Consider the following 22086-nt stretch of genomic DNA (forward strand, 5'->3'; position numbering starts at 1 on the left):
CAACCTCCATGCCGAGACAGCCTTGTCAGGAGTGACTCAGGACTTCATGTTCTCCATGATGACCATGGGTCTGTCCCAAATGGTTTCTGCCCCCACTCATGCTGCAGGGCACACTTTAGACCTGGTTTTCTGTACTGGGGTAGATTTTGGTGATCTGGGTGTGGAGGAACTCTCTGTAGTTCAGTTATCATGGACAGTTCATCATCTGGTGGGGTTTAGACTCACTGGAACTCAGAACCTCTGCAGGGCTGGGGGACCAATGGAGGCTGATGGATCCAAATGCTTTCCTGATGACTCTTGGGGAGTTTTCCTGTTGCTTCAGCAGGCAATTCTGTTGAAGCCCTGATTGACCTCTGGAATAGGGAAATGACCAATGCAGTTAACACAATTGCGTAGAGCCAAACTGGCCCCCTGGTTTACTGGGGAACTGCTGGTGGTGATGAAACAAATGGGACAGACACTAGAGCAACGATGGTGGAAAACCCAGAGTGAATCCAACCAAACACGGGCTAGAGCCCATTGGAAGGCCTATTCCATGGCAGTGGTGATGGCAAAGAAGTCATTGCGTCTGCACAGAGTCACCCAGCGGAGCTCTTCCAAGTGGTCAATGGCCTGTTACATCACGGCCCACAGGCAAAATCACTCAGATCTGTTCTGACTTAGATGCTGCAGTTAATACAGGTCCTGTGAATTTCATTGTATGGGTATACTGTGTATATACTTACAATGACAAAAAAAATCAATCAATCAATCAATCAATAAAGATTTATTTATTTATTTATTTATTTATTTATTTCATTTATACCCCGCCTATCTAGTCAATTGTGACCACTCTAGGCGGCTTACAACATGCAGTTAAAAAATAAACATATAACAAACCACATCACAAATAATAATTTACATAAATTAAAAGATAGAATAAAATTTTTTCCCAAAGATGGCGAGAAATGGGATATATTATAACAGAAAAAGAAGGTATTAGGTAGAAAGGGGGAAGGCCTGCCTAAACATCCATGTTTTCAGTTGTAAAGATGTAACTATGGCTCCTTATTGTCCTGTGTTGATGGATAAGTTTCAGTTTTTGCAGCCTGATGATGTGGACAGGATCCCGAGAGAGGTGAAGGTTGCCACTTGTCTGCTAGACCCTTGCCTGTTCTGGCTTATAAAAGCTGCCAGAGAGGGACTGGCCAAGTGAGGGGTAGTGAATGTTTCCTTGCACGATGGTAGCACCCCAGCATGCTTGAAGGAGGCAATAGGTAAAAGGAAAAGGTTCCCCTTGACATTTAATCCAGTTGTGTCCCACTCTAGGGTGCAGTGCTCATCCCCGTCTCCAAGCCGTATAGCCAGGATTTGTCCATAGACAGTTTCCGTGGTCATGTGGCCAGTGCAACTCGACATGGAATGCAGTTACCTTCCCACCGTTATGGTACCTATTTATCTACTCACATTTACATGCTTTTGAACTGCTAGGTTAGCAGGAGCTGAGACAAGCGACGGGGAGCTCACTCCACGCATGTATTCGATCTTATGACTGCTTGGTCTTCTGAGCTTGCAGCACAGAGGCTTCTGCAGTTTAATACACAGCACCACCACGTTCTGATGAAGGAGGCAATAGTAAGACCATTATTGAAAAAAAACCCTCCTTGGACCCCACAGTACTGGATAATTACTGGCCAGTCTCATTCCTGGGCAAAGTGTTGGAGCAGGTTGTGGCTTCTCAGCTCTAGGGGTTCCTGGATGAGATGGATTGTCTAGACCAATTTCAATCTGGCTTCAGGCCTGGTTATGGGACAGAGACTGCTTTTGTTGCCATGATGGATGACCTACGCCAGGAACTGGACAGGGGAAATGTGTCCCTGTTGGTTCTGCTGCACCTCTCAGTGGCTTTCGATACTATTGGCCGTGATATCGTACTGGGCCATCTTTCTGGGAAGGGACTTGGTGGCACTGCTTTACAGTGGCTCCAGTCCTTCCTGGAGGGGTGATCTCAGGATGGTGCTGGGGGGACTCCAACACTTTGGCCTGTGGTGTTCCTCAGGGATCAGTGTTGTCCCCTATGCTGTTTAATATCGACATGAAAACACTGGGAGAGGTCGTCCAGAGTTTAGGGGTTTGGTGTCACCAGTATGCTGCTGATCCCCCAACTCTATCTCTCCTTTCTATCAAAATCCAAGGAAGTTGCTTCAGCTCTAGATCAGTAATGGACTGGATGAGGGTGAATAAAGTGAAACTTAATCCAGGCAAGACAGAGGTGCTCCTGGTCAGTTGAAAACCAGATCAAGGAATAGGGTTGCACCGTCTGCTGGATTGGGTTACACTCCCTCTGAAAACTCCTGGATGTCCAGGTTTCAGCAGTGGACAGGAGTGCCTTTGCACAATTAAAACTAGTGCGCCAGCTGTGCCTGTTTCTTGAGAGCTCTGATCTGGCCATGGTGACACATGCCCTAGTTACACCTCAGTTGGATTACTGTAACACACTTTACATGGGGCTGCCTTTGGAAAGTGTTTGGAAACTCCAAAGCCTCCAAAATGCAGCAGCCAGATAGTTCTGGGGGTATGTAACACCCCTATTATAACAGCTGCACTGGCTGCCTATCCATTTATGGGCACAATTCAAAGTGCTGTTTTTAACCTACAGAGCCCTAAACAGCTTGGGTCCAAGTGATCTAAAAGATCGCATCTCCCTCTGTAAGTCTGCCGAGACATTAAGATAATTAGGGGAGGCCTTTATCTTGGTCCCCCGACCCTCACAGATGTACTTGGTGGGGTCATGGGAGAGGGCCTTCTCTGTTGCTGCTCCTAGACTTTGGAACTCCCTCCCACGGGAAGCTATCTGGCCCCTTCTTTGCTGTCCTTCCATAGGCAGGCAAAGAGCTTTCTCTTCAGGCACGCTTTTCCTTACTAACTGGTGGTCTGAGAGGGGTTTTAAATGGACTGTTGTGCTCTGTTGTTTTAAAAGAACTTTAATATTGATAGCTACCATTTTAGTATAGTACTTGTTTAATTCTTTTTAAATATTTGTATACTTACTATTTTAGCTTTTAAATACTGTTTTAGTGATGTAAGCCACCTTGGGTCCTTTTGGGGAGAAAGGTGGCATAGAAATATTATAGATAGATAGATAGATAGATAGATAGATAGATAGATAGATAGATAGATAGATAGATAGATAGATAGATAGATAGATAGATAGATAGATAGATAGATAGATAGATAGATAGATAGATAGATAGATAGATAGATAGATAGATAGATAGATAGATGCCCCATTAATTCAATGCTCCTGCATTAGCTGGGAGAAATAATTGGTTCTATATCCATGAGATTTCTTTACACTATGATCTGTCATTAGCTTCTTCTGGTCTCGCTTTCTGTCTTCTGGGTCCTGCTCTCAGTTTCCTACTCTGTCACTTGTTTCCCCTCTAATTTTTTTCAAACCACTGCTTAAGATCTAGATATCAAAATGTATAAATATGTCTTTCTCTTACGAAGTGGACATGTCCACACAAAAATAGTCTTTTAGGTGCCACCACATTTCTGTCTTTTTTTACTTTTTATTTATATTTATGATGTATTATTATGTAGATCAACTGTGAGACCCAGGTTTGCCTGGGTTTGTTTTTTGTTTGTTTGAATGGAACTGTCGCTCTGGGTGCAAATATTTATGAACATTGTGTCTATGATGCAATCAAGTGTACATGCTAAAGCATCCTGCTGAAATCATAAGAAAAGTGGCAGTTTCCCAATTCACACTGCCTTTTCTCTCCCAGGTCCTCTGACTAAATGTCATAGCTAAAGAATGTGGTTATTCACAGATGCATAGTTCTGAATGTGCTCAGACCAATACCTTTAAAAAACACCTACAAATACTGTAAAATATCAGGAGAGCAAAAGAGAAGGGTGCTTTGGGGAGGAGGGGATGTTATTAAAACGCTTCTATGGTTAGGCAAATTCCAGCAATCTAGTGGTCACATTTCTATACCTAATATGAGCTACATCAGGCCAAAAACTGCAAAAGAAAGAGGGACAATCAAACCTAGAAATAAGTAGAGATCCATTGTTTAATTTGTCAGAGGTTGGGGGCAAATCATGCTGAAGGGAGCCTTGCAGCTCCTGGAGGTTTTCAGTAAAGAACTTGATCATTTGGAACATGTTGGGGGGGGGGAGGGTCAGCAGGGGATCCAGAAAGGGCCTGCAGGAACTGCTTTGGGAACTGCACTTTACACATACCTCCGTGAAGCCACTCTCAATGCTAAGAGTGATAACAGCACTAGATTAAAACATGTGGTTGGTAGCACATGAGTATAACTATCTGAAATTATCATAAAACTTTATCTAGCCATTCTCCAAGACTTCATGACTAGTTTAATAATTCCTGATTCTTCTTCTTCTTCTTCTTCTTCTTCTTCTTCTTCTTCTTCTTCTTCTTCTTCTTCTTTATTATTATTGTTGTTGTTGTTGTTGTTGTTGTTATTTCTGTAACATAAAGCATACAATAACATAAAGCATTCTATAACATATACATACAAACAAAACAAAGACATCTAAGACAATCAAAAACATATAAAACCAACAAAACATATATGCGGGGAGGTATTTCCCATTCAAACCTATCCATTATATAATTTTGACTGGAACAGATCTAGTGACGCAGTAAAAAAACAAACACCAGTGTTACAGGGATTACCAAAGTTATATGCTGCTTTGAGATCTTCCTCCTTGATCCGCCACCAAAAAAAGTCTGATCTATTACTTGCTGTCACTTAGTGCAGTTCATTAATCTCTGTTGATGCAGTCAGATCACAAATCTTCATACCTCCCCCTTCTCTGGGCAGCTACTCACCATTAAGATAGTGACCAGTTGCATGCAGGAAGGTAAACTCTTCCAAAAGACGGACTGCCATCTGAAATTCGGAGTTTCCTTGCTGCAAGTCCACTCTCTTGTAGGAAAATTGCTCCCCCATCTCCTGGGGGGGTCTGCTGTCTCAGAGTAAATTCAGGGGTTCCCAGAGCCCTGAAATCCCCCATTGCTCCCCTGGTCTGCTTCTTTTATTCAGTGCTGCACTAATAGTTAATGGCAAATCCTATTGCTACAACTATAGCAGGCCAGTAGATGAATGGAATTTACAGAGGTGTTGACTCACTGAATCCTCACTGATCCAATGGGATTTATTACACTAAGCCATATGATTTCAGCCTATGAGACATTGTAGTTATTCTGTTTATTTTTGATGAAGTTTTATCATTTTTGTTTTCTTAATTGTAAGCCCGGAGGACCACTAGTGGTTTCCACTTTCCAGCCCATCTCATAATGGTTAGTGCATCCCTGGATACATGATGAATATATCGTGATAACTAGTACCAGAAGATTCCACTTCCTCAGCTGATATGATGCACAGGTTTTCTCTTAATGTATGGTATCAAAAAACATTTATGATAACCAATTTAGGTTGGATGTTCCCCCACACTGAAGCAACTAAGATCTCATCAAGTATATCCCTGGCAAGAATTTTTGCTTCATCAGGCAACAAACTAGGACTGGCAATGAGCCATAATAGATCAAATAAAACAGATAGAAGTTTCCTATCATCTCTAATACAAGAACTTTAAATGATGTCACTTTACACATACAGCTGCTCAAGACCAAGTGTCGGTCAATTGAATGGGAAACATGCATGTCTTATCTAGTTAGCATTAAGAAATTGTATAATTCACAGTGGGGCTGTTCAGATTTGCTCCACTTCAATTCATATTGTGATCTCATCTTAAAAGATGTTATGTTCCAACCAGATACACAAAAGCTAATGAGATTAAATTTGAGAAACCTCAGATTACAAGGGGGGAGGGGAAACAAATTTTTACTTTGAATCAAGTTTTCTAACAGAGATGATTTAAATAAAAAATAACTGTTTCCAAATTTCCCACACATTGAGAATGAGTTTTCATCTCTGTGTTTTCATTTATATGAAGTAAGCAAAAAGGAAAGAAGGTAGACTTTTCTCTTGAAAAGTTCTGTAAAATAGAAAGAGGAAAAAGAAAATACCAGGCTCTGAAAGTATAAATACAAAGACAAAACTCCAAGATGGAACACGCTCCAGGGTACCTTCCGGAAGACATCTTCATCCAGATCTTCCACTCCAAAAACCCTCACATTTGTTCATCCCCAGTATGATCTTCAAAGACTGGCTACTGCACATTTGCCTAATGATGTTCTTCACTGAAATCTCATCACAAGGCTGCAGTCAACTCCATAGTAGGCTGCAAGAAATGAACAAGGGTAATTTGGCACTCCTGAACAACAAGACAGGACCCACCATCCCCCTGCAATGCATAGATGATATCCTCAACTTCTCTCCTGATAATGGAAGCCTTGCAACCATTGATGTCTCCAATGAAGAAAATGCCAAGGTGGCTATAAAAGAAATCTTCCAGCAAACAGGTCTTCTCTTTAAACTAAATCACAATGAAATGTCTTGGGATGAGAATTCTATTAGCGCTTTCCTGGCTGGACTGGATCAGCAAATACAGAACCTGGAAAGATGTCTGAATGCATCTCCAAGGAGTCAGCAAGTGCAGCTCACCAGACTGAGAGTGAAAAGATACTTCCAAAAACTCAGTGGCCTCCTGAAAGAGAAAAAATACAGCCAGTGTTCCTGGGAGATTGTCTGGATCCAAGTCAAGCAGTGCTTTGTCCAGATAAACCAGTTCATTCAGAGGATCCCAAATTAAGGTATGGAGTGACAGATTTCATATACATCTCACTGCTCATATGCCCCCCCCCCCCTTATATCACTCATTATTAGTGATGGGCAGGAAACCAAAAAACAAACCAGGAAGTTCATAAAAATTGCTGTTTCATTGGTTCAGGTTCGTTAGTTTGTTGGGTTTGTCAAAACCCACAAATCAAAATAAACTGACCCAATTTAATGAACTTCCTGGTTCGTTTGCCCCATGAATCTTCTCATTACTCCCTTTGCCTCCCTACCTTGTGCTGCTGCTGCCTCCTCTTCTTTCTCCTCCAGCACCACCATCTTCAGAGGCAGTGGCCCAGCTTCATGTGTGGAAGCCAGGCCTGCTGTCTCTGTGCATGCACTTGCATATCAGCAGAGAAGCATGGAGATGCACAGAGACAGCGGCCTGGCTTCCTTGCGCTAGGCCTGCTATCTCTGTCCATACAACAGGGCCCAAGTTGGTCAGGGAGATCTGCTGGGAACAACATTCCCAGCTGTGTGGGAAACTGTGGATGTGTGGTGCTGGAATGATGATGGAGGAGGAGAAGGAGGCAGCAGAAACAAGTAGGGAGGCAACAGGGGCAATAGGAAGGGAGTGGGGGGCAGGCTGTGGAGCTGTTAATGGGTGATCCAGCACCACACATCCCAAATACGGGTCCACGCAGTGTTGGAGCATCCATTTGCAGCTGGAACATAATGGAGGAGGCGGCAGGAGTGAGGGAGTGAGGGAATGGGGGCAGTGGATGGCAGAGGGGGGTTTAGTTTCACCTCCCCGCAGGTAGGAACTTTTTAAAAATGGGAAAGTTCAGGAAGTTTGTGGTTCATGAGTAGCCATGAACCACCAAGGACCTACATTTTTCTGGTTCGTGCCCATCTCTATTCATTATCAAACAGCATCTTAACTTTAACTTATTCTGTAAAAATTGTTGGAAAAGTGGCAGTTCCAATTTTCTGACTTCTGAAGATTCTTTATTGAAGATGTTAATTCTTATGGTTCAAATGTCACCATTTATTTGAAAATACGCATTACATGTATATAAAGGTAAACTTTACAATAGCAAGGGACTGGCTGGATAGCTCAGTGGTTTAGGTATCTGGCTGCAGAGCTAGAGGTTGGGAGTTTGATTCCCTCACTGTGCTTCCTGCAAGAAGAGCCAGGCTGTGTAGCCTTGGGCAAGCTGCCCAGAGGTCCCAGGGCTCCCCCAGAAGGGAATGATAAGCCACTTATGTGGTGACTTTTTCAGGGTTTTCTAGGTACAGAACCCTGAAAAAGTGACCATAAATCAGGAATGACTTGACAGCACATGATTATTATTATGGCTGTTGCAAATGGAATATGCTGGATCACAAGACTGAAATGATTTCTCATATTCTTATTTCTGAACAACCTGTCAGTGACAAATCTAAAACCAACATGATAACAATTGAATAAACAGTTTCTCATTTTGTGTCAGCCAAGTCCCTACAAAGCTTTGTGGCGAGGTATAGTTAATGTCTCTGAAATTTGGTGTATCTATATCAATAATGTTCATGCTCTTGATTCATCATTTGAACTAAATGGATTTCAAAGGGAAAGTTTAACAGGAAATGTTCTCTTCTTCTTTCCAGCTTAGTCTGCAGCAGTGATACAATGAAAACAGCTGAATGAAAGGGCAGCTTAAAGAAACTTCCAAAATCAAGAAGCTTTCCTCCAATGACACATTTCCAGACTGCAAAAACCTACTTTTTCTTGTTTTACACCATCCATTTCTAAATAGTTTTAATAAGTTGAAAATAAGGTTCAAAACTGGACTGAGATGTAATTTTGGGATAGGTGATACCACACAGAAAACATACAAAGAAAATAGACCTGCTGAAGAAAGCTTGAGGAAATTTCCAAGCCAGAAGATCTTCACCTACCTTTGCTTCACCATTTTACAAGTGCTTTTCTGTTTCAATGAATGGACGTGCCTTGCCTTGAGCCCAAATGAAACTGTATCAGCAAGTTCAGTCCTTAAAAGTATGAACTGTGAAGCCGGTTGAGCCCAGGAAACCTACTTCACATCACAGTGATGTTCCACAAAGATGTCTGGTTGTGAAGAAATGCAGCTCTCGTGCAAACAGTGTCAAACTGTGTCTAATAGTGCGGAGCAAAACACACTGAAATGCTCTTCCTTTTTTAAAATTAGTCATCTGGCTGTGCTCTGGAATTTATATTTTAGGAACTATATATTGTGTTCATATTTATTTATTTATTTATTTATTTATTTATTTATTTATTTATTTATTTATTTATTTATTTATTTATTTATTTATTTATTTATTTATTTAGTTAGTTATTTATTTGTTTATTTGTTTGTTTGTTTGTTTGTTTATTTATTTAATTTATATACTGCCCATCTAGAATGTGTCTACTCTGAGCAGGTTAGATATTGCTGGCCAAATTGAATACAATACTATTTTACTAATTTTTATATGCTATTTATTTGCTGACTTTATTTAATATTATATACAGTATTATAGTAGTTTTCATGGAATAAAAAAAAATTACATCTCAAACCTGTTGTTAATTTTGGGGTAATTTTGTATATTTTACTTATTTAAGCCGAGAGTAGTCAGTCTGTGAAAAATGAGGAATCAGAGGGCAGAAAAAAAAGGGAATGCAAGTATGACTGACTTATTTACTTCAAATGTATTGATACAGAGATTTCCTTATTAGATCTGAAATATTTCCTTTTTACAATGTGAAGAGAAAATCCAATACCTCCCATGTGGCGAGATGCACAACCTCCACATGGAGGGCTGACTTGTGTATTTTTGCCCAGTTATGTTCACATGTTTTCAATTTAGACATTATAGAAGAAGTATAATTTTCGTAGGCTTCCTTGATCACTTAAAGGGACAATTTACAAGTGCTGCAGCAGATCTTTAGCCATTCAACTAGCTGAGAAAGAGGTTCCAACTCTGAGACTGGGAAAGGACCTTGTGATGCCACATGCATACATCTTGATCATGTCTAAGAGAAAAGCCAGAATTAAGATTGCCGGAAGAAATATCAGTAACCTCAGATATGCAAATGATACCACTGATGGCAGAAAGTGAAGAGGAATTAAAGAACCTCTTAATGAGGGTGAAAGAGGAGAGCACCAAAAATGGTCTGAAGTTCAAGCTCAAAAAACCTGAGATCATGGCCACTGGTCCCATCACCTCCTGGCAAATAGAAGGGGAAGATATGGAGGCAGTGACAGATTTTACTTTCTTGGGCTCCATGATCACTGCAGATGGGGACATCAGCCACGAAATTAAAAGACACCTGCTTCTTGGGAGGAAAGCAATGACAAACCCAGACAGCATGTTAAAAAGCAGAGAGATCACATTGCCAATAAAGGTCTGCATAGTCAAAGCTATGGTTTTTCCAGTAGCAATGTATGGAAGTGAGAGCTGGACCATAAAGAAGGCTGACCACCAAAGAATTGATTCTTTTGAATTGTGGTGCTGGAGGAGACTCTTGAGAGTCCCATGGACTGCAAGGAGAACGAATGTATCCATTTTGAAGGAAATCAACCCTGAGTGCTCACTGCTTCCAGATCCTGAAGCGGAGGCTCCAATACTTTGGCCATCTCATGAGAAGAGAAGACTCCCTGGAAAAGACCCTGATATTGGGAAAGAGTGATGGCAAGAGGAGAAGGGGACGACAGAGGACAAGATGATGGACTGTGTCATCGAAGCTACCAGCATGAATTTGACCCAACTCCAGGAGGCAGTGGAAGACAGGAGGGCCTGGCGTGCTCTGGTCCATGGGGTCACGAAGAGTTAGACACAACTTAACAACTAAACAACAACAACATGAGAAAAGGAAGTTCAAAATTTGCATCAGCTAGTTGGGTTCAAAGGGGATCTGGGAAAAGGCCTCTGGATTCATGGGAAACTCAGGTTTTCAGGCAATATGGCAACCCAAATTCAGGGAAGGGAAAGGAGAGAAAACCATTTTTAGCTGTCAGGCTAGAAAAATGAAGTCATTGCCCACAGTGGTTGCTGTCTTATTTTTTCCCTAGAGGGCTCACACACTTCCAAGCTGCTGGCATTTGTGGAAGGTTCACTGTCCACTACCAAGGAAGTTTCCTCAGCCGCCAGGCCCTGTGCTGCAGCAGCTGCTCCCATGGCTTGTGCAAGGAGAAGTCTTTATGTGGACACTGTTGCAACACTCCTTGCCTTGGACCAAATGCCTGATGGCTTAAGGGACTACACTGTTCTCCCTCCCTTCAGTCTTCTTGCTCCTGGCTTTTTTATTTGCTGACATTATCCAAGTACAATACACATACACCTTCAGGCTAAGCCAGTGAGCCCTGGGAATAGTTGGGAACAGACCAAGTCTCCAGGCTTTCATAGAATCATAGAATAGTGAAGTTTGAAGGGTCCTATAAGGCCATCAAGTCCAACCCTTTAAAACCATCAATATTTGAGAATGTGGAATATGATAAGATGATTAAAGAACTGATAACTAATTTATTAACAGCAGCGAGATTAATAATAGCTAGGCAATGGAAATCAAAATCTGAATTTCAAATGGATGAATGGTGTAGTGCAATATGGAATATAGCTCTAAATGATAAATTAACTTGTAATTTAAAGGTTAAGAAAGGAGAGTTGAAAAATAATAGTTTTTATGAAATATGGGGCAGATTCTTGGAATATGTATTAACAAGAGGAAAGGGGAAAGCTCCAAATGAAGAATCAATGCAGTTTTGGAGAAGAGAACAATAAAAGAAGAGGAAGAATATGAATGGAGGAAGAAGATTATAGCAAGAGGTCCCATATACGGTGGTGGGGAACACAGTTATATTGTATTTTGATTTGTGTATTTTTGTTTATGTTTATGTTTTAGATAAATAAAAACTGTAAAAACCAACTTACAGACAAAACTCTATCATACTTCTTTTCCAGTGTTCTTCACCCTAGGATTTGCTTCACCATCTGGAAAACAGGAGAAGCAAAGGAATTCCCTGGAATTATAGCCAGCATCCTGAGATTGGAAACCCTAACTGCCATCTCATTGGCTCATGCACTGAGAAGAGGACGTAAGCTTGTCATGGTAATTTTCCACAACAGATAGAAACCTGAAATTTGGTCCATGGCTCAAGTGACCTGGTTCAGTAGGGATGAGACATATTTGTTGCCTCCTCCCCAATTTGGACCACAGGGTATCCCATAGCCTAGCTGTCGCATTGCTTCATTTAAACTTGTATACTCCCATTACATCTACAGGATAGCATGCAATCAGAAATATTGTGAGGATATGGGTTTTGTAGTACTTGTTTCCCAGGACTTGCAGGTGTTTCACCTCTGCCGGAGACCTAGCTGTTGCTGTGGAAGAAGAGCCAAGGCCACATCTCAAGACTGATAAACATAATATTCTTTGCTAATGGCCTACCAGCCCAGGAATGAGAGACGGAAGCTGTGGAAAGTTACAAGTTGGGCGTGGATTTGCGAACAAAGAACTGTATGCTGGTTGGATACCATCATGAAGCAGAGCCTTTGATTTAAGTTATAGGAAATGAGGTTAAGTAGGTGCCTGTCTGTGTGTGTCTAAGTTGGAGGAGAGAAGATGGATGACAGGTTTAAAGTCTTCGTAGATTGATTGGGAGATTTTAGCCATGGTGACTTAGAATAGTCTAGCCATAAGTAGTAAAACTATTAGCTAGTTCATCTTACAGAAAGTCTTACAGAAGCTTACTTAATACTTAAATGCTTGGCATTTAACCAGTACAATTGTATCTTCTTGTATTACTTTTGTTTTATAACTTTTTACGCTTTTGAATAAATATTTTATATTTTACTCACATGTGATTCTTGGGTACAAGGGCGAGAGTGCCTAAAGAAAGTGCCTTAGCCACCAGGCTAAGGAAACACATTCCTGACAAATGTATTTAAAATAACTGTCTAAAGCCTACCTTATATGAAAACTACAGGATAGCAACAGGAGCAAGAATAGGGTGTTATAAACACACCTCCTGAACTCCTAAAATGTTCCTCAACCAAGAAGGCCTGATCTTCACAAACATCCCAAATATCAAAAGAGAACAGCCAGGAGTGCAACATAAAGTGGGTGTAGTCTTCTAAATCAAGACATAAAGAACAAGAGCTGCCTGGTCACTTAATGGCCATTATCTGCCTCGCTAGCATTGTTGGGATATATGGCCTGCTCTGCAGATTTCAAGAGAGGAGAGGCAACACACAAGGTCAATAAAATAATCGCATGTCACAAGTATCCACTTACGTAGTTAAATAGGTTTTAAAAATCATTTTTCATTAATTATCATTATCATCATCCTCATCGTCCATGATTAGCTTTTTGAGGCTTGCATTTGCAGGGTTCTGCTTTTATGAGTCACATTCTGAGGCTCTTCCCACACACCCCTCATTTTACATATAGCCTTCTGGATGATGCTTGCTTTTTTGAAAGATTGCTTCCTAAGAGACCAGGGAAGATAGGATTCTGTTTCTTCGCTAGCAGAAGAACAGTGTGCCTCTTATAAACCTCCAGCAGAGGGCAGGCAAGCACACAGTAATGCATGATGAAAAGAAGTCTTTCGGGGGGGGGGGGAGCTAAAGCAAAGGCAAGAAACGTCCAGAGTAGAACAAACCTTCCCAACATAATTGGGACTCGTTCAGTCCAAAGCCTCTTCCCCTTCATTGCAATTAAGCAGAAGGAGACCCTTATCACAGGATGGTTCCAGCTGCCTGTATTCAGCAGTGCTCCAGCTTTCTTTCTAGTGTGAGCAGTTGTTGAGGTAACTTCTCCAACCAGTCAACCCCTTCAAACATACAGGATTTAAACTAATACTATGCTGAAAATTTCTTCCAGGAGTATTGTACCTGTTCTTCAATTTGAAAGGGAAAAGTCCCTTTGAAAAGAAATTTGTAAAAGGAGACATTTCTGCGAAATTCCCACATCAATGTTCAGCATTCTTGCACTGACCTTATTTATGAGGTGGTGGCTGGATAGCTCAGTGGTTTAGGTAGAGGTTGGGAGTTCAGGTCCCCGCTGTGCATCCCAGAAGAGCCAGACTGTGTGGTCTTGGGCAACCTGAAGAGTCCCAGAGTGCCCCCAGAAGAAGAGAAGGGTAAACCAATTCGAAGTACTCTCTGCTTTAAAAACCCGGAGAAGGGTTTGAGTTGACTTGAGAGGGAGAGAGGTGTCTGAGAATTCTTGCATACTTTTTTGGACATTTTTGTGGCCCTTTTTTCCCAGAGGAAACACCCATCTGTGGAAAATCATTACAGTTCCTGAAAAAAATAGTATATTTCCTGCACAAAATTCTAAGAAAAGAGCATACAGCTGTACAGAATTTGGCCATTTCTTGCAAAAAAGGTGAAAAATAAAAATAAATGCTGGGGAGGGGAGAGATTATACCATGGTCTCCTTTTTTGCAGAAGCCATCACATTTTGGTGATGCAGGCTAGAAACCTTGGCAAGAAGTCTTGGCATGGTAAGACTTGGAAAAACACCAAGAAGGAGAAATTTTTCAGGTATACTTCACATCTCTACTGGAGAATGATGAAGAGATATATAATACAAAGGGGGTGAAGGATGCAGGATCCTTGACCCCTTTGCAATATTATGTTGAGATCCAAAATCTCTCTCACACACACACATACACATAAGAGACAGACAGAGACTTTGCAATAATATACTGCCCTTGAGGAAAACTCTATTTCTGTTTAGCTATCATGAAGATTATAGCTAAACTGAGAAGGAACAGTGGAACCTGACAAGGTAGCAAGTGATGTTACAGTTCTTGCTCATCAGAGGATCCCAGGGCTTCAACCCGCTAGTCATGGCCCCACTACACCACTGCCGATAACACATAAGCTGTTATGTCTGATGGAGTGGACTTGTCCACAAAAGATCACATTAGAAAATATAAAGGTTAGTCTTTAAGGTGCCACGATGCTTTTGTCTCTTTTCAAAACTTTTTATTTCTATTTTGGTTTTACCTATAATGCTTGCACAGGCCACAGTGTGGCTACCCCTTCTACAACTACACCCATAGCACAGTTATCCAGTGATAATTGGGACAGAACTGAAAAGCAGAAGATGCTTTAAAAGTTTACCAAAGATGCTACAGACTTGAGACTTATTTGGAATGAAGCTGCGACAGTACAAAATCTAGAGCTGGGATTTCCAATTATTATGGAGTGAGAACTCCACAGCCATAAAGTTATGCAAAGCTAAGTTACATACACACTGGCCTAAGACAACCACACACACACATACACCATACTCACAAATTCATTATATACAATCAGAATATCTGCACGTGACTTTCTTGCCATGCTTTGAAGGATGTACTCTCTGTATGCTTCAGAACTATGCTGCTTCTATGCTTATGTGTGAGCATTAACATATGGAGTATTTACCTTTGCTATTTTTAGTATGTTTCTTAATTGCTTTAGCTTTGCCTCAACTGTATTTTTTTGCTCCAAATGCTCTTTAAAACTTTTTATCTTTTTACTATCTTTAATAAAATATAAAACTCTCTTGAACCAACTGTCTGGGCTTTTTGGCTCAGACGACTTGTGGCACTAAAACCACATCTTGTCTTGATTCACTACCAGGTGTTTGTGGTTTTTGTGGTTGTGGTGACAGTTCTACCTTGAATGGTGCATGTATTGATCCTAAGTGCCTAGCCTTGTGGATTTCTTGACTTCCTGGAAGCCATTCACCAAGAATTGAGTCACCAAGCAATATGCAATACCTGAACCAGCCATTTGCATCCCATCAATGTCTGTTGAAGTTGTCCTGTATGGAAGCAGACATAGACTGAAGTGCCTGTTTACTCTTGGCTGAGACACCGAAACAAACCCAGGAGTGCATTGTTTTGATATGGTGAAATAAATTAGAGAAGAGCAGGGTAATATTGTCAAAGGATTCTGGTTTTCACTGTTAGCAAATAAATAAATAAAAGCATTTTTGAATATCACTTTTCATTTTACTCGGGCACTTGGTGCTATACCTCAAACCAAAAGTAAGTTCTCCAAATATAGGCTTCTCTGGCAAAATAATATCTTTCTTTCTATATAATATGGTGGAAGAAATAAAGTGAAACTGGGTGTTTTCCCTCCTGATTGGAAAATACTTTAAACTGAAAAGGGGAAAAAAGAAAATATCTCTGAATCTTTAAATACAAAGACACATCTCCAAGATGCAACACGCTCCAGGGTACCTTCCAGAAGACATCATCATCCAGATCTTCCACTCCAAAAACCCTCACATTTGTTTCTCTCCAGCATGATTTCCAAGGTTTGGTTTCTACGCATTTGCCTATTGATGGCCTTTTCCAATGAAATTTCATCTCAGGGATGTAACCTTCACAGCAGATTACAGGAAGCTAACAAGAACAACCTAGAACTTCTGAACAACAAACCTCAGTCCTCCATTCCCGTACAATGCATAGATGATGTCCTCAACTTCTCACTCAATGAAGAAAGCCTCACAAACATTGGTGTCTTTGATGAAGAGAACGCCCGGGTCACCATACAAGAAATACTTCAGCAGACAAGCCGCATCTTCACACAAAATCACAGTGAACTGTCTTGGGATGAGAATTCTATTAGCGCTTTCCTGGCTGGACTGGATCAGCAAATACAGAACATGGAAAGATGTCTGAGTGCCTCTCCAAGGAGTCAGCAAGTGCAGCTCACCAGACTGAGAGTGAAAAGATACTTCCAAAAGCTCAGTGGCCTCCTGAAAGAGAAAGAGTACAGCCAGTGTGCCTGGGAGATTGTCTGGATCCAAGTCAAGCAGTGCTTTGTCCAGATAAATCAATTCATCCAAAGAATCCCAAATGAAGGTAGGGAAAGACAAATTTCATAACTATTGACATACTATGATCAAAGTCCTGTTGCTTAGGGTAGCAAATTGCACTAGAGTAAGCCCATTAAATCCATGAGGATTTGTTGAGTCAAATCCTCCTTAAGTTCCATTGATTCAACCTGCATCTTACTGTACTGCTAGAGTAACCCACTGAATCAATGAGATTGTTGAGGAATGGACTAAACAACCCCATCAATTCAATGGGTTACTGTAGTGTGATTTGTTACACTGAGCAACAGAATTTTGGATTATATACATATATCTTACTATAACTTGCTAGCAAACAAAATTGTTTTTAAAATGTCTTAGTAAAAATAAATGTAGAAAAAGCTTCTGAATCTTCTGAGGAGTCTTCTTTGAAGCTCTACATTCTTGTACTTCGGTATGCTCAACTTTTAGAAAATAAAAAAGGCACTAGCTGTGATTGAAAAGACAAATCTAACTGCTTATCTTCATCCTTACAGCTTAACGCACACTCGGACACATGGACTGAGTGAAACTGTGATGTGACAGAGAACAGAAACTATTCCAATTTCACCAGAACTCCTCTATCCTGAATCTAGAAAGCAAGATGTAGCTATTTACCATTCCACTTCATCAGCTACCCAATAGTTTTGCTACAGAGATGAGATGCTTGGAAAATTGAAAGCACAAGCCTCACGAAGATCTTGGCTGGTCATTGATGGCAGATCTCCTGTGATGTATCAAGCCAGATTATTCTTAAAAGGAACAATGTTAAAAATGGACTGTACAATATTTTTCCAGGTTTTAATGACACTCTGAACATGTTATTTATGCCTTAGAAAACTGAATTTTTATTTATCTTGTTGGTCAACATGAATACTTGCAGTTATTTATTGTCTTTATTTAATTATATTTATTTACTGTCTTTACTTAATATTACAATATTATTTATTATATAGTTTTGTTGAATAAAATGGTGCCTTCCAAAACTATGGCTATTTTGGAATACACTAAACTTGTTGCTAGCATAGTCCCATGTCTCATACATTTTCCTGGGTTGGAATGTTTTGTTCTGCCTGGAAACGAAAAGGGATTCTGTTGGTTTGCCACCCACCCACTGTACAGGAGTTTCCCTTCTTGAGCTAACCACTGTAGGACTTCAATATCCCTGCCGAGGCCACATTATACGGGGCAGCTCAGGACTTCATGTCCTCTGTGAGAATGATGGATCTCTCCCAAGAGATATCTGGTCTCACTCATGTAGCAGATCATTCTTGGATCTTAAAAACAGTTTGGGGAGATGGGGGAGGGGAAGGAAGAACTTCTCAGGTGGGTGAGGGGAGTGGTGAAGAGGCAGTTGTAAGACCTGTAAGCTGTCTCTGAACCCCACTGTATTGGCCAGTTTCCAACATTCCATTTTTTGGGCAAGGTATCAGAGCAGGAGATGGCTTCTCAATTTCAGGGGTTCTAGATCTATTTCAGTCCTGGTTATGGGACTGAGAAGGCAGCCAGACAGCAAAACTATCTGGGAATCAATAGGGCTCCAAAGGATTGCTTGCATTGGAAGTGATCCTCCTGTTCACACACAAAACTGGAAAATAAAGGATTCACTCTTCCAAAAATAACCAGCATCCACTTGCCAAGTCTGCATTTTAAGACTGCCTTAAGAGAGAAATAGTGTCTCTCTCTCACACATTGGACAAAGGAAGGAAGGAAGGAAGGAAGGAAGGAAGGAAGGAAGGAAGGAAGGAAGGAAGGAAGGAAGGAAGGAAGGAAGGAAGGAAGGAAGGAAAAGAGCTTGGAGCAGCCACAACAGTAAAGATGTTGTGCCACTAGCAAAGATAAACAAACCTCCTCTCCCCTTTCCCCTTAAAAGAAGCTCCAGGAAGAACTTCCAGATGTTATGCCCCCCCCATTCACACCAGCACCCTCTTCAGGTGCAAGTGCAGCAGCAGCATCCAGTCTGTTAGCCAGCCAGCCAGCCAACAAGATTTTTCCTCAGTTTTTGGAGCTCCTTCTTCCCGAAGCATGCATGCTTTCTCTCTCTCTCTCTCTCTCTCACACACACACACACACACACACACACACACACAGAGAGAGAGAGAGAGAGAGAGAGAGAGAGAGAGAGAGAGAGAAAGAGAGAGAGCACAGCACAGGTGATGTCAGCTCCTCCCACTTCCCTGCCCAGCTCCATCTGAGGAAGGGAAGGGAAGTCTTCCTTCATGCCTTCATTGATACTGGGGGAGGAGAGAGGAAGTGATAGAACAAGATGCTCTCTCCCTCTCCTTTTCTCTCCCTTTCACTCAGGTTAATCACTGAGCTGACATAGGACATATCTTAAAACCTATTTTGAAGAGCTAATTCAGAAAAGAAACAATAGAAGAGGAGGGGTTGTCCTCTTCTACACTGTTATTCTATGTCAAACTGACTTGAAGATGTCACTTGGGGCAGCCCCACTCTGCTTAGGAATGAAATAGGTGACTACACATGCCTGAAAATGAACTAAAGCAAGGCAGTCTTAATCATTTCATGCCAGCAACCTAAAAAGCACTGAAAAAAATACTTAAGGCCACGTGTACAACTCACTATGAGTTGTACAACATGTAGGGACAAATGGGGAATAAATCCTAATGTAGATGTCCCCTGAGATGACTTTGGCTTCCTCGGTATCATCTACTTTAGAAACGGAAGAGTGCCCCTGTTGGTTCTGCTGGTTCTGTCAGTGTCTTTTGGTACTTTTAACCATCGTATCCTCCTGTTGTTAGAATTCAGAGACACTGTCTTAAAATGTCTCCAATCCTGCCTGGAGGAATGAACTCGGAAGGTAGTGCTGGGGTACTCCTATACAACACCTTGGCCTTTGGCCTGTGCAGGCCCTCAGTGTCCATTTTGTTCCTGAGGCTATTTAACATGTCACCTATGAAACCACTGGGAATCAAATAAGAACACTTGAAACAGAACAGGTGATAGATTGTAGTTTTAGCTAACTAAATTGGTTTCCAGAGTTTTTGAGTTCAGTGCCACTGATATGCTGAGGACATGCCTTTCCATTTAATTGTACAGAAACTCTCAGTTCAAAACCAGTGCCAGTAGTCAATAATGAATTGGATGAAGGTGAACAAATTGAAACTTAATCAATGCACAGCAAGCAGAATATTCCTCATTGCTTGAAAGATTGATAAGGGAATAGAGAATCAGCTTGTCTTGGAGGGGTTCTCATTCCCCCTAAAACCTCAGGTTTGCAGCTTAGGTGTACTCCTGGATTCACCCCTGAGCCTCGCTGCTCAGGTGTCAGTGGTGGCCAGGAGTGCATTTGCACAGGTAAAGCTGCTGCACCAAATGTGCCCCTGTCTAGAAATATCTGATTGGACTATGGAAACACTTGCCTCAGTTAGATCCCACTTAGATTACTGTAACAGACTTTATGTGGGGGTGCCTTTGAAGACTGATCAGAAACATCAATTCAAAAAACTGTAGCCAGACTGTTGGCAGGGGTTGGTTACAAGGATCATATAATTCTCTTGTTACAACAGCTCCACTGGCACGCCAATCCATTTCTAGACCCAAGTGCTGATTATGATATATAAAACCTAGATAGCTTAGATGAGCTGTTTGGAGGACCATCTCTTCCCAGGATAATCCTCCATGCCTTCTGAAATCTTCAGGGGAGGGTTCTGTCTCGGTCTCATTGCGCTTCCAGAGATTTCTGGTAAGGACACAAGAAAGGGCATTTGTTGCCCAAGCCATCAGGCTTTGATCTTGGGTTGGTATGAAATAACCACAAAACACCTGAGTACTGGAAATAAAGCAGGACACAACTTTATTGGTAACAGCTGCCGAGATTACTGGTGCTAGCATGGAGAACAGATGAACATCAATTGACCTGTCTGCCAAATGATATGTAACCAAGATAACCAGAAATGAGTTGACCACATGTGGCCCCTTCTAGCAACTTTAGAGTGGAGAGTTCATGGTCTCCCAAGATGAGCCCTGCAATATATCTCTGCTTCACCCTTTGAAAGGGGATCCACTAGGGAGGATCAAACACCTGCCTGACCCTATCCCCCACCTGACCAGATTCAACCTCATGTCTCCAACCGCCCCCAACAAAGCTGTGAAAGAAACACAATTGTTTTATTTGCTTTTAATAACATCAAATGAACAAAGAGAGGGTGGGTGGGAGAAAGTCTGCAAAACTGGAATGGCTGCAACAAGGCCAGCATCCATTTTTATTCTCACAGGCAGCCTGGACTGAATCCAGCAGTTTAGGCCACCTGTGGGAGAAGATATCCACTACCACCCCATGATTGTCTGGGTAGGTGTCTCACACTGCACTGTGCCTCCTGCAGTGCATCATGGGAGGAAAGTCATCAGCCCCAAAATGGCCACTGCCATACATGGCCCTTGCCCCACAGGCCACCATTGGGAGACAAACACAACTGCCCAGTAAGTCGAGGACTGTTGCTTCCAGTTTCTGCTCCCAGCCTATGGGAATCATAGAAAAGTGAAGTTGGAAAGGGCCTACAAGAACTGTCCCGCTCTTGTTAGAGAGTATGCGCATCGTGGTACAAGAGCAACATAAGCTTGTGGATTCAGTCCTTTAAAATGTGGAGTAATTTTTTGTAAAGGAATTATATCCAGACAGCTTTCTAAGAAAATAAGAACACTTGAAACAGAACAGGTGATAGATTGTAGTTCTATCTAACTATATTGGTGAGGTCAGTAGGTATGGCTGCCTTTTCATCTCTTGAAAGAAAATATGAGAAAGAAATCACATTAAAAAAGAAATAATAAATCAAACAAAAATCATATGATACATGGAAGACATTCTGAAATAGTATAATCATGGAGTAGGAGAAAGATATGGATATACTGTATATTTAACTTTCAATACCTCCAGGCAAAAAACTAAGAAGAAATACTTAGTTTCACTTCAAATAGAGAAACACAAATAAAACTTCATTCGTAAATACAGAAACATAATCCAAAGAAGAAAAAGGACTCCAATGCATCTTGCACAAGTATCAATCTTTCAGTTACTGCACTTCTGAAAATACAATGTCCCTTTGTCTCTACCAAAATGACTAAGAGTTAGACTCTGTATTTGCCTAGTGATGCATTTGGTCACTAAACTCTCACCTCAGTGCTCAAACCGATTTCAATACACAAGAAGTCAGCCAAGGCAATCTGAAACTTCTGAACAACAAAATGAGACCAACTATTCCACTACAAAGCATGCATAAAACAGGCAAACTGAGCTTGTATCAATTTGAAATATTTGAAGGGTAGTCATACAGAGGAAGGGGCTCAATCTGTTCTAAATTATCCCAGCATGCCGGACACATAATAATGGCCTCGAGTTACAGGAAGCCAAATTTTGGTTGAATATCAGGAAAACTTCTTAACTGTTAGAGCAGGACAACAATGGAGCCAATTACCTCTGGAGCACTCCAAAGGTGGAGGCATTCAAGAGAAAATTGGACAGCCCTCTGCCAGATCTGCTTTGACTTAGATTCCTGCACTGAGCAGCAGATC

The 22086-nt window shown here is 41.3% G+C and overlaps 2 protein-coding genes across 2 annotated transcripts in view; both read left to right on the forward strand.

The window, feature by feature from the left end:
- LOC140704191 (interferon beta-like) overlaps positions 1–6789 on the forward strand; it is a 32495-nt gene extending 25706 nt beyond the window's left edge. The window contains exon 1 of the mRNA XM_072988908.2: positions 1–6789. This exon is cut by the window's left edge and continues 25706 nt beyond it. Within this exon, the coding sequence (XP_072845009.2) occupies positions 6169–6729 (561 nt within the window). The 5' untranslated portion in view covers positions 1–6168 and the 3' untranslated portion in view covers positions 6730–6789.
- Positions 6790–12734: 5945 nt separating this feature from the next.
- LOC110077388 (interferon alpha-C-like) lies at positions 12735–21529 on the forward strand. The gene is made up of 3 exons (XM_078384088.1): positions 12735–12812; positions 15865–16564; positions 17052–21529. Exons 1-3 carry the CDS (start codon positions 12735–12737, stop codon positions 17054–17056), a joined length of 783 nt encoding a protein of 260 aa, XP_078240214.1. The 3' UTR covers positions 17057–21529.
- Positions 21530–22086: the final 557 nt, after the last annotated feature.

The sequence above is a fragment of the Pogona vitticeps genome, chromosome 2 (genome assembly GCF_051106095.1).
Source record: "Pogona vitticeps strain Pit_001003342236 chromosome 2, PviZW2.1, whole genome shotgun sequence".
NCBI classification, from domain to species: Eukaryota; Metazoa; Chordata; class Lepidosauria; order Squamata; family Agamidae; genus Pogona; species Pogona vitticeps.

What these genes read in the sequence shown, in the direction of transcription:
- LOC110077388 (XM_078384088.1), top strand. Translation starts at nt 12,735, where the DNA reads ATGTTCCTCAACCAAGAAGGCCTGATCTTCACAAACATCCCAAATATC. An exon ending in AGCCAGGAGTGCAACATAAA is followed by an intron (nt 12,813 to 15,864) that starts GTGGGTGTAGTC and finishes TAAACTGAAAAG; the next exon opens with GGGAAAAAAGAAAATATCTC.